This window comes from Pelmatolapia mariae, linkage group LG18 (assembly GCF_036321145.2).
Source record: "Pelmatolapia mariae isolate MD_Pm_ZW linkage group LG18, Pm_UMD_F_2, whole genome shotgun sequence".
NCBI classification, from domain to species: domain Eukaryota; kingdom Metazoa; phylum Chordata; class Actinopteri; order Cichliformes; family Cichlidae; genus Pelmatolapia; species Pelmatolapia mariae.
In genome coordinates this window covers 24,712,301-24,728,875 of record NC_086243.1, presented here as the reverse complement: position 1 = coordinate 24,728,875, position 16,575 = coordinate 24,712,301, and the positions used below count along the sequence as shown (strand labels likewise).

At 42.1% G+C, this 16,575-nt stretch overlaps 1 protein-coding gene across 1 annotated transcript; it reads right to left on the bottom strand.

Moving 5' to 3' along the window:
* Positions 1-223: 223 nt before the first annotated feature.
* LOC134616737 (transmembrane protein 200C) lies at positions 224-5,189 on the bottom strand. Its single transcript, XM_063461716.1, has 2 exons — positions 5,059-5,189; positions 224-2,419 (listed from the first exon to the last, which is right to left on the bottom strand). Exon 2 carries the CDS (start codon positions 2,384-2,386, stop codon positions 833-835), a length of 1,554 nt encoding a protein of 517 aa, XP_063317786.1. The 5' UTR covers positions 2,387-2,419; positions 5,059-5,189; the 3' UTR covers positions 224-832.
* Between the last annotated feature and the right edge of the window lie 11,386 nt (positions 5,190-16,575).

Sequence of the window (16,575 nt, the reverse complement as noted above, 5' to 3'; positions counted from 1 at the left end):
TACCACTGCAGTGTTTCCCAGTAATGAGAAGTACGGCTAAAGTCCAGGAAAAAAAAAATCCATGCAGTCTCCACGTTTGCCACACAATCAATCATAGTCCGACTTCCAGTTTTTTAATCCTTTTAATTTTTCTTAATGCAAGTGAATCTATTTGGAGCAAACAAGCCATTTTGCATTTGTGGCATTTAATCTAATATCACACAAAGACATCTATTAGACCCAATGGAGGTGTTACAGTCAAATTTATTAAACCATGAATGCTTCATATAAACAAGTGTGTGCACATAGGGAAGACCTTGTCCTCAAGGTCCCGATCCTAAGCCAGACATCTACCTGAGATTCAGTTCACCTATTCACGTGGTATTCACATAACAATGCAGAGAAGCAAATCTAGACTATTTAAATATCTGTGGCATATGTTAATGCTACAGTACGACATGTTGGACAGTAGTTCAGAGTGAAAGTTTTGGCAATTCTACAAGCTACAATGTTTGCCTTACTCTTATACAAAAGAAAAAAAAAACTCATCTGATCAAATTTTCTTTTCTTTTTTTTTTCTTTTTTTTTACAAACCATTTCTAAATCTCCTTACAAGTCTTTAGTATTGCTCTTGCTACATTGAAAAAATAGAAAAATTACATCTGAATTTTGAACTGTTGGTCTGGTGTATTTATAAAGAGTCTTGCTCTTGAGTATTCATGGCTATGTTTCAATAGTCCTTAGTTGCTCACGCTCCGTGTTTCCTTTCCTCTCTAATGGCCAGCTTCACCCATTAGCAATCACATAAGAGGGTGCGAAGCAAATAACAAGACATCAAAGAGTTTTAAGAGGCCTAGGATTCTCCAGAGGTGCTCGGTGTCGCCAAATTGTCCTGTCCCTGAGCTTTTTCCTCCGCCGCTGCTGCGTCCATTGCTACTTCCTGTTTAGGGGCCACCAAAGAAGTGTCTGTGTCGGGGGCTTCAAAGGATTCGCCCCCCAGGTCATTTAGTTTTATGTAGCCCTTGCTGTTGGAGTGCTCCAGACGGGGGTAGCTGAACCGCCTGGCTCTGTCACCTTGACGACATCCAGACACAGACAGGCTGCAGCGGCGTGCTGGCCTGGGCTGATCCGTGAGAGAGTTGAGCGACAGCCGTGACCCCATCGCCCTGGCAACAGGAGATGGCGGAAACAGCTGAGGCCTCTGCGGTTGAGGCTGAGCCTGCGGCACCCCCTGTTGGATACCTGTGTCGGTGTCCTCGTGGCTCCGGTGAGGAGGAGGAGAGTCCATGATCGAAGCCTCCTTCTGCTTACCGTACATCACGTCTCTCTGGCTGCTGCTGCTGCTGGCCTGTCCCTCCTCACTTATGTTTTCAGCAGCAGCTTCTATAACAACCTCCTCCTTTGAGCATCCCTCTGCCTCTGCTTTCTCCCCCACCTCACAGTTGTTCAGTTTGATTACTGGCAGGGTAAAAGCGTTCACAGAAGAGGTGACGATGGAAGTGGTTTCCCACTGTCGGGGCTGAGGTGCCTGCTCACTGCTATTGCTGTAGTCTTTATAGATGCTGTAGACAGTCTCTGTGAAGGTCTGCACATCTTTGGACAAGCTACGAGGCCTGCTGACCAATGAAGAGCGTCTGAATACCTCCTCGCCATCTACCTCACCTTTGAAAGTGATTCCAGTGGAGGGCCAGGAACTGCGAGTAAGCATCCCACTTGTTGGGAATGAACCCGACGGCCCTTCTGCACTCTTTGACTGGGTGTAATTCACCATGCCGTTCAGAGGTGAGTACTCCTTTGATCGTATGCTGTGCAGATCTATCACTGTGGAGTAGATATCCCTCAGGTTTATGATTTTAGTTTTCTTGTCTCGGTTTTCATGGAGGACGGCGTTAGCACAAATGAAGAGAAAGATACCAATTCCCATCACAAGTGGTCCGAAGACTTTCAGGTTGTCTGAATACAAATAATTATCCAGGAAGTCACAGAAAAAGCCACAGTGACGGGACGGGCTGGAAACACTGGTGTTAGAATGACTCTGGTTGAACAGATTTGATTGGCCAGAGGAAGGCTCACCACGGGTCAGGTTGGAGGAAATCTGAGGACTTTTGGAATAGCTCATCCTGCTGGTGTGGAATCCCCCGGTTCTGCGGCGCTCCTGGTATTCCTGCTGGTTCTGGCTGGGCCAGTAGCCCAGTACAGCCATGGAAATCCCAACCATAAGAACTATAATTCCAACAGCGGCCACCAAACCAGCTGGGGAGCAGAGATTGAGTTTGCCCTTCACCACCACCACATCGTTCTTCTTCTTTTTCTTGGATTTCCGCTTCCGTTTGTTCTCTGCTCGGTTTTTGGATCGGAGCGAATCCTGGCGCCTGTTCATGCGCAGCAGGCCACCCGTGGCTATCATGGTGGCGACTACACCACAGGCTTGTCACTCAGTCTGTGAGAACACAAAATAAAAGAGAGAGAAGATAAGCCTGAGGAGGGAGCAGAGAGGATGTTTACTGCATACTGCAATACACAAGTCAGATCTCCATAAACTCAAATGATAAGAGTCTTAGCATTTATCTAGTTTCACTCTAAAAAAAATAAAAATGCTAACATGTGAAGGTTAGTTTAGAAGAAAGGTGTAAAGCATGGGGAGAAATTAATTCTTTGGTGAGCTTTAGAGAACCTGGCAGGGGGATTTCATTACTACTGGATACAATGAAGTTGCCTGTTTCAAATCTTTTGCTCAAGCTGTGTATCTGCTGTGCAGACATGATTTTTTTTTCATCAAATTCTGGTCAAGAATTTCTTTAAGGTGTAAAAAAATATCAGAGGAGGAATACTAGTAAGATATTAGCAACAAAATTGGTCCAAGGAGGACCTAAAGGAGGCCCATGGCTAATTTTCGTGGTCTGCCAGTGATTTAATCCAGCCCTGAATCTTAGATTACGCAACAGGTTTATTTAGCCTGCTTCTTTGCACTAATCCGACTAAAGGCAGAGGCAAATATTAGTCATCAGAAGGAGTCTAAATAAAAGATAGTATACATCTGCTGCTGCTGGATCTACAAATCTGAAGACGTAAGCAAAAGACAGACAAAAACCCAAGTTGACAGCGTAGAACAAGAAGTGCTTGTTATCTATATTCAGCTGTGCCGGTGCGATATCAGCCTATGAAAATGTAATGTGTCCAGACAGGAGGCCAGCAGGCATGTTCTCTCCACCTCACTCTGTTTTTCTTGCTCTCCTTCTCTTTCTCTGCCTCTCATTTCTTCCACCAATCTCTCCCATAAAACACTCTCCCTTCCTGCTTTCCACCCAAATCCATTTCATCATCAACCAGTGCAGCTGTGCTTCAACATGACTGCATCCACACACGCACGCCACATCACAAAGGCAAATATGAGCTATTAGCCATGTGTTTACACAGCAACACAGCCATGCAGGATGTTTAAATTTGTTTTGGGGTTTTTACGATTATGCAACGCGGACCAGCCAGTGCTGACTGATCGTATAAGCTCTGGTTCAAAGGGCAACGAAGCCACCAACACTTATCATGATTACAGACATCTGCTGATGCGCTCCAACCACATGTGGTGAATAACAATCAGAGGATAAGGATGATTAATTAGACAGATTCTAGCCCCTGTCTGATTGTGTCTATAGCTAGATATTTAATTTTATAAATCACGCCTGACTGTGTACGACTTAGACCTTGGGTTCATGAATAACTTATTCATGACACTCCTTCCATTTAATAAGACGTTTTCAAAAGCTGTCGTGGGACAAAATAATAATCACGAAGGCCTTTGAAATCCCTTTATAATTCAAGTTATTACATGCTGTTCCAACGAAAGTAGAGCATGGACCTCTGCACCTGAGCTTCAGCAAACATCACACAGGTACTCAGCTGCTGTTTATAGCGACTTTCAGTGTATATCACATCCAATAACCACTCAAATACGTCCTGGGCGAGAGTAACTCAACCTGCACTAAAACCGATAAGGCGTAGGCGGTACTCTCTCTATGTTTGGGGAGAGAAGGCCAGCGGTAACGTGGACCAAAAGTGGGTGTGGACAAGTCGGATTTTGTCTCTGTCTGCGGTGCTGAAGAGGAAGCTGCCAACCCGTCGGTTCGCCCCCGCCCCCCCAAAAAAGACACCCCCCCCCCCCCCCCCCCCCCCCCCCCCCCCCCCCACCCCAGTTCGTCTGGCAAAACGGAGACCGGGGTGGTCTTAACGCTCAGTCCGTCTGAGCTGCGGGGGCGCATTTTTCGCGCAATGTTGCGTGAGTAATCGGCTGTTGACATTAGGGCGCATCTGTTTCCCTTCTGTTGTAAAAAAAAATCCCGTGAAGCAAACACGAGCTGCCGTGGAGCTGGGGGTGCCGTGAAAATGCCCAGAACCACGACGCACGCTTCTCGCTCCAACACAAAGCCAAATACGGTATTGGAGGAGGAGGGGGTCTCACAAGGTGCAGACAGATGACAAACATCCATATTTCTTCCACGGCCCTGACGAAGCTCGTGGTTTCATAACTGAAACTACAACTCAGAGTTGTGTCGTAAAAAAAAAAAATTATAGCAAGCAATGTCTTCGGCTCTCTCTGCTTTGCCTTCCCAACTTATGCGAAATCGGTATCTATTGGCAACATCACGACCATAAAAAAGTTCAGCGGCATGAGCCGATCCGCATTTGAAATGGTGCTCTATTACACATTTTCATCTGTCGTGCATTTGAAAGAGGAGGCGTGCTATCAGCAAGACCTATATATATATATATATATATATATATATATATATATATATATATATATATATATATATATATATATATAAAGCAGCATCACAAATGAAAGTAAACGGACTCGAGTGCCCAGTGCTCCGAGTCTAACGCCTTCCCGACATCAAAAACTCTTGTCGACTTATTCGATTTTCACAAATACTACCAACCTAAACGAGGCGGTCGCAGAATTAAACCACTTCACAAACCTCGTTCTACCTCGACAATCACACCCGCTTCTTGAGCACGAAAAATAGCCCGCCTGATAAAAACAACAGATTAAATAAAATCGTAAATCAGCGCGTCTCTCACCAGAAATTGTAGCTTGGCAATCAAACATCTTCAAAGGCGCACTCCTCGTTCAGCTGTGCATGTCGTGGTGCGCCACTTTGGTGCCAAGGCTGGAAGAGTGGTACCCAGTTGAACGCAGATTCACAATAGACCGGCAGGGGCGGGCCAACCGCATTTCCATTGGTGGTGATTATTGAGCAACGAGAAAGGGGAGAGCTGTTATCATACTGCAAACACCTCCAGATTTTTCAGAATTTTTTTTTACCTCTATAGAAAGACAAAGATTCTGCACCACGAGACTTTCCTTGATTTATTTATTTGCACTGTTGTTTGGGGAGTTTGATGACAATTGCAACTTGTCACCCAGGCTTTTCATTTGCATGTGGCTAAACAAGCAGAAATACCATGCATGAGTGAATTACTATACTATGGGTTTAAAACTGCACACAGTGGAGTTGAGGTCAGAGAAGTCCACATTTAAATACACCAAATGCATCATCTATCATTTGGTTTTCTAGCCTTACCTTCCCCCCAGTTGGGTTACATTGCTATAATTGCTTATATGCTATGTCTTTGTGTTTAACAAAATTAAATATGACAGAGTCCAGATGTGTTTTAGTGATGTGAGACTGGAGACAGAGGCAGCAGCTCTACACTGGCCAGAGGAAGCACACATAACAAAGCTCAGCTCTGATGCTCCAGAGAGTTGGCTGCAAATTTATGACCCAGAAATGTGTTTTGTTTATGGCATAAATTAGAGGAAAGGAACAGAGAAAAAACTCCAGCGTGCATGCCGCAGTCAGAGTCGGAATATACAGAGACATGGTAAATAATCCGACGGGGTTTTAAAGAGCTGTCTTTAATCCCCAGTGTTGACTGGTGCACTGGAGGTCTGGAACAGATTTCTGTATAGCTCTAAGCTTGTGCGGTATAGTAAGACACAGTGACACAACAGACGTTTCAGTGTTTCTGACAGAGACTTAAAATCCTGCTACTGCAAACAAACATTCCAAAATATGATGTTCCATGAAAAGAAGTCAACAGATAGTGATGCCAAAGCATCAGCACAGATTGTGTCTTAACATGATTTATTGAATATTTGATTGAATATAAGTTGTGTGTCTGTTATTTTTAAGGGCAAGTGAAAGCATCACTTGTCTTGATGTAGTTACACTTTTAATTCAGTCACTTTAAGCAGCTTTTGAAAGCAGCTTGGTGCAAAAAAAAAAGGAAATACTTACCTCCTGCATCTCTTAATCTTTGATGTTCTAAATATACATCTGGAAATATAATTTTTAAAGATAGCAACAGATGCAATCCAAAGCACTGCAGTCAACACACTTACTCACATCATTATCTGCACATCAATTCTCCAGTACGATCTCATTTTCAAGAGATTACACCCCCCTTCAACAACACTTCATTCCAATCAGTAATCAGCCTGAGATCACACTCTCAGATTCACAAGTTTAGCCTGACACTTTTCTCTATTTTTTGATTGCACTGTATTTCAAAGGTTTTTTTTTCTCTTCTTGCTGTTTATCAGTACAGGCGAGATAGGAAATGCAGGGAATTCAAATAAAGTTTGGGCTCACTCTGCTGTCTCAAATAGAGGATGGGATGGGATCCACTATCAGCGCCTTCAATCTATGTGTTCCACGCCAAAGATGTGTTTCACTGTAACACAAGGAAAAAGAGCAGACTGCAGACTTTTGTAGAAACTGCTACTTAAAAAAAATCTGCAGACTTCCCAACTTTCCCTAATGACTATGCCCTTGCATACTTAATCATTTATTATCAAGACTTCCCCAGGTAATTAAATTCACCTACAGCACGGTGATAAATTACAGCTGGTTTTCACTACATATGGAAAGAAACGAAGGAATATGAAAAAGTAAAAAGTAAAAAGATGGGACGGAAAGCGCGATATAGAGCTTTCGCTATGTTTTAGTCTTCTAATACTGGGTCTTCCATCTTTGGGAGGGACACCAGCAGTAATTCAATAATTCAATTTATTCCTCAGTGATCATATCATGTCTGTCACAGTTATTTAAAACACCAGCCTCCCGTCCTGCTCGCTATGAATGATGTGCCCTGCATATACAGTTCTATTCAAGCCCTAACAAATCTGCTTCTATAGCACATTCTGATCCTTATCCAAAAAAAAAAAACCCCACATCATCTCTCACATATCGAAGTATCTCCACAGAGCGGCTCTCATATACTGTAGTGTCAAAAATAGCTCCAGCGCTTCTGCAACTGAAACATAACCAGCTTTGTTACTGTATCTGCACAGCCACAGCACAGAAGAAGACATTCACTTTGTCCTTTGGCTCCATTTCCTCATCCAAGATTCTTTTTGAGTGTAATATGCCGGTTAACAGCTAAAAGATCCAGCTGAAGCAGTTTCAGGAGCTGCGGGGCATTCATTTCATTTCTTTCTTAGCTTGGTCTCATGAGTTAATTGGGAATGTAGGAACTTGGAATGTGGGGGCAGCGAGAGATCAACTGCCCCCAGGAAATGCTGCCACAATTACACCTGAAGTTAGGAGTCAGTTTAAAATTTCAGGTCATGCCGCATTCCTAGGCCTTAGAGGTGATGACCAAGAGTGATGATGGTTCGTCAGTTAAGCTGATTTTCTTCTGATCTGAGCTCTCAGTGATTAAAGGATAAAGGATTTTTTCTTCAAATCAAATCCAATCAAAACAAAAGGCAACAATGTTTAGGGCTCACATCCCTAGCCGGTGCCCACTGGTCTGTACAAAAATATATTCACAATAAGAATACGAATTATATTTTTTAATTCTTTGAAAAATAATCTCCTTAAACCGTTGGGCACTGAGCTTTAGAAAACATTACTCATACTAAAATTAAGGGACCTATTTTCAGCTGCAGGTGAATACACAATTGACTCTCTAAAAATAGCTACAAAAGCAGAGGGGTGAGTGGTGGACACAAAACAAATTACATTGCCCATGTTCATTATAACAAACAAACCCCCAGCAACAATGTGCTTCATAGATGTTTTCAACTAGTTTAGCTACATTCGTGGAGCTCTAAGTTATTAGAATATCGCCACATAGGCAATAGTTGTTAGCAGCATCTATATGTTTTGTGGGTTTTGCCATTTTTTGTTATTCCCAAGAAAATATGAAATATCCTCAGACTTATCGTTTGACTAGATTATCTGTTAGAACTCAATGAATCCACCAAGCTCTCCAATTGCTGCAGGCATATAAACAGGGTCAAAAAGCTGAATTTCTACTCTTTACCAAAACCCATTGTAATGAAAGCTTAACTCCAGACACATCAATCTCTTGGCCCATAGAGCCACTATGTTCATTATCTTCCACAACATGGGAATGGTGGGCCTCCTCATAAATCACACAAAAGTTTCCCAGAGTAACCATCTTCGGCACCACTACTCAGGTGCTGTAGGGAGAAGACCTCCATTTGATGAATGACCATTTGGGTCCATTTGCAGATTGTGGTTGTGGCTAATGAGATGCATGACAGCGCTACGACTGATACAGGTCATGGAGACATATGGGCATTTTGGGTCCGTCCATTTCTATGTTCAGCAGCCATGCGTCACTGACATCATGCAGCACGCTGGAAATGGAGCAAGACGCCCAGTCATCGCAGGAAGAGAGACCACTACTTGATGAGGAAGTATCAGGAGAGGGTGTGAATAGAGAGCAGCAGGTGAATGCTTGCTCCCAGCAGGTAGCTGGTTCCCACTGGTGGCCCTGTTTTATTTCCACATAGTGTAAATGGCTGATTAATAGGCGAGCAAGGACCCAGGACTCGGATAGAGGCCAATATTAGCTCACATATCATCAGCTTGTAACACTAATGGGAATTCATGGGTAAAATATGGACCCAGTGTTTTTTGCAAGATAAAACAGACCCAGATACAAATCTCAGACAACTTTTAAGTTTGAACTGAGTTGTACCAAAGTTTTTCAAAAAGTAAATGCATATATTGAGCCCTAGTTTATGCACAACTTTCTCTGAATATGATTATCAGTTGGGCAACAAAACAGAATTGTGCCGAGTATGCATTACCTAAAGAAAAGGCAGTAATTGCAATCCTGAACATCAAAAAGCTGTGCAATTCCTAAACTGCAGGATCATGAACCCTGTAGGCTGAACAACTACAAAAGAAGCTGTTTTTCCATGCAGTGTTTGCCTTCATGGCCACATTTTGCAGGGGAGCAAGGCTGTTGCGCAATCTGGACTAATTCTCGGGGCTTGTAAGATGCGAGCTTCATAAGATCACTGAGGAAGCCTTCTTTGATCTCCCATCCTAGATAATATAGGTCATCTCTTCAGGGAGCAACAACAAAAACCAAAATGAGGCGGAAAACACCATTCAACCCACTGTGGAGCACGAAGCAAGCAGCGCCTCAAATGAGGACCACAACATCGCCCGGCAGACCTATTTTTAGGGTCTTGATCTTTGGCATTTTTAACACAACAGTCCATCAGCCTGTGTGCTGACGAGAGAAAGAGGAATTTCTGAAATGTGAAATATTGCATCTGTCATTTTCTATTCTGCTGCCTGTATGTGGAGCCTGTTCAGACTGGGTATCCATGGCAACCGTTTCATAATGCCTCGCAAAACACCTTAGAAGAGGTTCCTTTTTATCTAGGCTGGAGGGCTGGGACAGAGGCAACAGAGAATCAAATGAGAGGGCAAAAGTGATAGCTGACAGGCTGTACACAGCATATTCTTCAGCTGACATTTTTAGAAGTCGCCCCCTCAAAATGGGATGGGGAGATAATGAAAAGAGCTCACCCAGAGAAACCAGAGAAAAAATAGGATGACATAAGAACATTTGATATTTATTGCACTGCACAACTGTCAAAGCAACCCTCTTTCGCTTGCAGATTTAGAGCTTAGACTTCTGCAGTTTGTGCTACATGCATAGAAAGACAACCATCAGTTCATGTGATTCAGTGAGACATGCTGGCACTGACACTCACTGTATAGGAGCATGTTCTCTGGGTCCTGGAGGACGAGTCCAGTCATGTGGAATGCAGCAGGCGTGAGCTTGATGGGAGGGCAGTATACAGCCAGCTGGGTCTTCTGCAGGGGTGAGGCAGAACCCATGCCAGGAACTGACAGGACCAATCAGTGAAGGGCTCAGGCCTCATCCATGCATGCTAATCAGCCCGTCAGAGGAGCCTGGGTCGAGGGCATTTGCAGGGGTTCATTGCTATGGATACAGAAGCAGTCACACGATATTACCTGAGCAGGTAAACCAAGTGGAAGGAGTCTTGGCGTTGGCCGCACAGGGCTACGTGACCTTCCGTTACGTCATGCATTCTCAAATGAGTCAAAAGCTGCAGAATGAGAAAGCAAAAGTACCGATATGACTGCAAACACTGCTTGATTTATGGAAGAATTCAAAACAAAAAAAGTTGAGGAGGAAACTAGAGCGCTATGTTGGAAAACAGACACATGTACACACACATACACACAAACTCCCCAAAAAACAAGAACACAGTCTTAAAAACATGTAGGCTATGGCAAAAGAAGCCTTTCATCATTTTAGCACAATCCTATAAATGGGTTTTAGGCTAATGTGGCCAGTTTGTCTTTTTCACAGCTCCCCTCCTATTTCTATTTTCTGTTGTGTAACACATATAGTGTTACCTCAACTTTGTGGCACAGAAAGTTTGGAGACTAGGTGCCGCGATGGGAGACCAACAAGCCAATTGTTCCCCAAAGTGTTTTTCTTCTTTGGATAAGCTCTTTAATCATTTCAAAAGACTCTAGTGAGTCACCAGATTGAGTGACACAAACAGCAGTGGATGATAGATAGATATGACTGCTGGGATAAAGGACTCCATTATATTAGTTTGACTTTGGAGAGTCGAATATGCTGTAAATTTGACAACACGGATTGTTTAGAAACACAATTTCCTTGTCGATCCTACAGTGCATATATTTAGCACATTAATCACTTATCTCCATCACAACATTCCCAGTTGTGTAGCAACAGCCGGAAAATGTATTTCCAATCAAAAGGGTTTCATCTCAGTGGCTGACCTAACACAACCACTTTTGACTGCTTTTATCCAGAGAATCTTTGAGGTCATTCATCTTTTCATATGCTAATATTTTAATCAACATTTCCCAATGAATTAAGCCTTTGCAGGCCTCAGGCTCATTTGTGTTATCGGGCAAATTAACCTCTACTGCTGGAAGGACAGTTGAAATCCCAACTGTCCGAGCGTACTCAGAGGACGGCAATTTTCCTTCTGCCAACAAAGTGAGTGAATGGAGTTACTATTGTATATCATTGTGTGTGCATCTGGATGGATAATCAGTTTCAGCCACAACTGCAAAATAGTCTAACCTGTTTGACCTTCATTTTTCATCGCGACTTTAAATGGACAATATGACAAAGCGAAGGGATCATAGATTCAGACCTCTCTTTAACACACAAGCATGTAACAGAGACAGAATAAATACTGATTACTGGCTGTGAGGCTCAGAGAAGCACAGCCAGTACTGTCATTATTCTTCGTTATTAAAAGCTGACATTAGAAGGATAATAATGGAGAAACGCTCAAAGCAAAGCAGGAAAGTTTTGAGGAAGATGTAATAAGGCTGCACTCATGTAGAACATTTCATTTTGAGTGGAGAAACAAAGTGCTTCACAGAAAACCAAAGAGCATCACAGGAATCTTTCCATCTGCTTCTGAACGATGTTAAACCCACATTAATTGATTTTTTTTGACCACTTGGGACAGCCCATCAACAGCTGTCAACACAATGCACACATATTGTCCAACACGTATCTGGCTTCTGAACGATCTAACCAGAAGGTCTGTAGTTTCAACTTTGGAACTATAGATGTTGATGTGTCCTTGGGCAAGATGTGGAAACTGCACTAATGTATCATTAGTTCTTTATGAATGGGAGGGTGTGTGGCTTGAAGTGTAAAGTGCTTTCAGTGATAACATCAAAAAAAAAAAAAAAAAAAGCACAGTGAAAAGTTTAACAGCCAGCAGATATCCATTACCATTAGCTTCTGTTTGGGATTGTGCTTTCCGGCTAAATGATAACAGTAAATCCAATATTCACTTTCCTACCAGCTGTTATTGGTCTGCAGTGCACCAACTCCTGAGGGAAATATCTGTTTCTAAAGCAGCTAAATATTCAGACATGTTCATCAGCTGGTTGTTAACCTTGTGTTCCTCCTGTGCTCCAAAAGCATGTTTCAGTACTATAAAGAACCTATATAACATACACATATTTTAATTCAGTGTTCCAATATATAAATCAAAATGTTGGTTATAGTTATCTACTTACAGATGTTGGAGTTCAATAATCTGGCAAAACCTTTTGGTCCCTGAAACACCCCAAAAGAAGTAGACTATTGAGCAAATTCACACAGGGCATAGATATTATAGTTTGTATTTTCTAGTTACTTTTTATTTTGTTTCAGTTTAATTTTTTGGTTTCAATATAGCTTAGTTTCCAGAGTGGATGTAATGTTCTTTGAAAATTTGTGGTTTTACTTCTGTTTTTTGTTAGGTGGAGGGTATTTTCCACAGGAGACATTTAGGAAAGTTAGAACAGATATTACAAAACATGTAATGTAGACATCCTAAATCTCTGTAAACATACTCTAAAGCCTGCACCAAAATGTTACATGATATGTACTAGGAACCTAGTTGCTATGTTCTAGCTTGTTAGCTAGCATAGCTAAAACTTCATGAAACCAGTTTGAGATTATCTAAACTTTATAACATGGTGCGCTATCTTTTTGGAAGCAGCTATCAAAACATGGTTACACTGTGGTCATGAAAAAATAGACATGATCATCAACAATACTCAGGTAGACTGTGGTGTTTCAAAAATGCTTATTTGGTATTAAGAGACCCAGAATCTACCAAGAAAATATTCTCCACATATTACACCACTACCAGCTGCCTGAATGATTGATATAAGGCAGGATGAATCCATGCTTTCAAGTTGTTCACATCAAATTCTGACCCTAAATTTTGAATTTTGCAGCAGAAATCATGGCTCACCAGACTACGCAATGTTTTTCCAATCTTCAAGGTCCAATATGCCGCGTGTTCAGAGATGCTCTTCCGCTTTGGTTGTAACAACTGGTTGTTTGAGTTACTTTTGCCTACCTGTCAACTTGAAGTAGTTTGGCCATTCTCCTCTGACCTCTGAGATCAATAACACATTATCACTAAGGGAACTGCCCTTCACTGGATATAATCTCTTTTTCTGACCTTTCCCTGTAAACCCCACAGATGGTTGTGTGGAAAAATCTTTGTAGATCAGCAGTTTCTGAAATACTCAGACCAGCCGGTCTGGCACCAGCAACGATGCCATGTTCAAAGTCACTTAAATCACCTTTCTTCCCCATTCTGTTGCTCAGTTTTGAACTTCAGCAAGTCATGTTGACAATGTCCATGTTAGCATGAACATGTAGCTCAGCTAAATCCACAGCTGACAACAGTAGGTTTTCTTATTTTACATGGTAAAAGTCAGCTTTGTTATGCTGGTTATCTGGCTAGGACATGTGAGACCAGAATCAACAACATGACTCTGATGTCTGACATTTGTTGTGAATCTTTTTATTATATTTCCTAAAAACAGAGCCCAGAAGGCTAAAAAAAAAAACAACAACAACAAAAAAACAACACACACATAACAATTTTATCACAGCCCTGGCTATCATAGTAAACAGTACCCACTGCCAGAAAGGCTCCAAAAATTATGAGTGCAGGCAGCGGAACATGTTGTGTTAAATTACTCGAACATAGTGTACACTCACCCACTGCCACCTTTTTCTAGCAAGAGTGGGAGACAGGAAAACAGGAAAGGAAAGGAAAATAGAGCAACAAAGCAGTCTGTACACTGGCCTAAGATCAAATGGTCCAGCGAGAATGCCTACTCATCACTATCCTGTGTTCCCGAAAAAAACCCACTTCGAACTGTAGAGTGTAGCGGGACAATGACCGATCTACACCTTTGTTTTAACTACATTATTGATGCAGGCAGGGCAGAGCCTAATGTCTGCTTATGTGCTCTGAGTCTGCTTTAAGTTTGTTTTATGTCAGTGATCCTGTGCATTTTGCTGTGCTTTGTAAACGTTAACAATGAATCTTCTTTAAGGAAAAATCAATGGCCAGGAAGTGACCTGCAGATCTCACTTAAAGAAGCTATAATTCATCTTCCTTTTATAAGATCAATTTATCAAATGAAAATGAGAGAACAATGTGACAATGTGCATGGATTGCTTACAGTAATTATACTCTAAAGCAGGGGTGTCAAACATAAGGTCCGGGGGCCGGAATCGATCCGGCAAAGAGTCTAATCGGGCCCACTGGATGCCTTTGGAAAGTGTAAAGGAAGTCATAAAAGCTTAAAATCTCCCCCGTTTATCCATATTACACTGAAGTAATTAAATAGATAAATAATTAAATAATAGGAAAGTTCCGGTTTTTTCACAAATAGAATAACTTTCTGTTTTATAATTACAGGACCATCTAGACAACGAGCTACCAGAATTTTCTGTTATTTTACACATTTATGCCTTATAACTGAAGCCCAAAGAGTCATGCTAAAAGATTTATTTCATTTATTACAGCAGAATTGCTTTATCATCTGGAAAAACTGAGATGTGCTGTTGAAATCTGTACACTAGTTGGATAGGTCACCAGTCAATCACAGGGCTAACATTCAGGCAGACACAGACCACCTTATATCCCTTCATTCATTAAAAAGCAAGTTAAAAAGCAATTATATGGTAACAACCTGCTCCACTCTATTGCTTCCAAGTGGCCACATTAACAATCAGGTGCCAGTGTAATGAGTATCATGCCTTCTTGTTAGTTTTTTACAGTTGTCCCATCCATCCATCCATCCATCCATCCATCCATCCATCCATCATTTCCTTTACGTCTTTATCTTTTGGTTTATTTTATTCAGTCTCTCTTTAAATTTTGGATTTGTTTGAATAAGCACTAATCCTTCCTCTGGCACTGAGTGTTCAGACACTCAGTTATCCAAACATTGTGAACTGGACAGATCAATTGTTAACACTAAATTGTACTCCTGACGTCAGTATTTTGTGACTTGCATTACAATCCACCCCACCGTTTTTCACCACCGCCAATCATTTTTCTACTCAATTGTCCATTATTGCTGATCAGTGAGCCTTTATCTACTTGTCAGCTGCTGTTGTTCATCCATCGGTGACAGATTTGCCTGGAGTGCTTAAATGGCTCCTTTAAGGTGGAGGCTGAGTTCCTGAAGGCAATTCCCACTGAGGGACAAAAGAGTGTTACGCCAGATGCTGCCCTGAACAACGGGAAAGAAATGATTCAAGACAGAATGGCCTAATAATACACTCTCCTTAAAACTAACACACACATCTGATGGTCTATGTGACTTTGCTGCTCGTAGTGATGGATAGATGTGCACACTGAAATTAAATGCAGAGCGTGGCATACATATATCCACAGAGTTGCGTAGGCTGAAACGAACACTGTGGGCACATTCCACATAGGGGCTGAATGTTGCTGAGCTGTGATTTTGATGTCAGATGCCAACTGTGGGTAAAGCTATGACGGTGCATAGCTTTGTGCATCTTAACAGAAGACTAGGAAGAAACTGTTTGTTTAACAAGGAGGTCGTATTCACTGAAAGCGACTGACACTCTAAAAGCCACTACAAAAAGGAGACTTTCATGCAGTTTTTACACTAATATCATTTTGTTGCCCTCAAAAATTTTATAATATAATACTGGTTAATTAGAGATATTTAGATGAAGGCTACATTAGTAGTTGTGCTGAACTATAACCACTTGCTTTATATTTTAAGAATAGAGATTGAGAGCGGTATTCAGCTTTTGATTTCTCTTGGCAAGAAAGTTTATTCCTCAATATGTCAAACTATTTCTTTAACCTTGGCCTGAGGGAAAACAGACTGAATACCGCTGTGTTGAGCACTGGTCTCCCATTCCACACTAGTTAAATTTTCAGTTTCAGATATAGAAAATGCGACACTGGAAGGTTCTTAAAGTGACATTTAACACTCTCCAGAGTCTGGTGAGTCTCAGGATGAGGACCATGACCTCAACAAGGCGTCTATCAGAGGACTCGAACTGCAAGACCAGGAGGAGGAAACTCAACCAAGAAGCAGCTAGACATCCTTTGACATTACAAAGGTAATGCTGGCATGGTGTGCCACGTGAGACAACACCATGCAGCCCGTTTCTGATAAGCCACATGTCTTCCTCCGCTGAAAGGACAAGTGCCAGCAGGGGCACTGGGACTTGGCGGAGGGGGGGCTGTTACAGAAGCCACCGTGAGTCATCGTCCTCTTGAGGTTACCACATGGTGAGGGAAGATGGATTTAGTCTCAGCACTGCCATGGTCTACCACAGGAAAAAGCCTGGCAGTACTTACAGTCTAGCTCCAGCATGAGGATCCATAGCAAAGAATGTTCAGCTGATAATGTCACTTCTGGCTGGGTTGTGCCAAAGCCCTTTAAC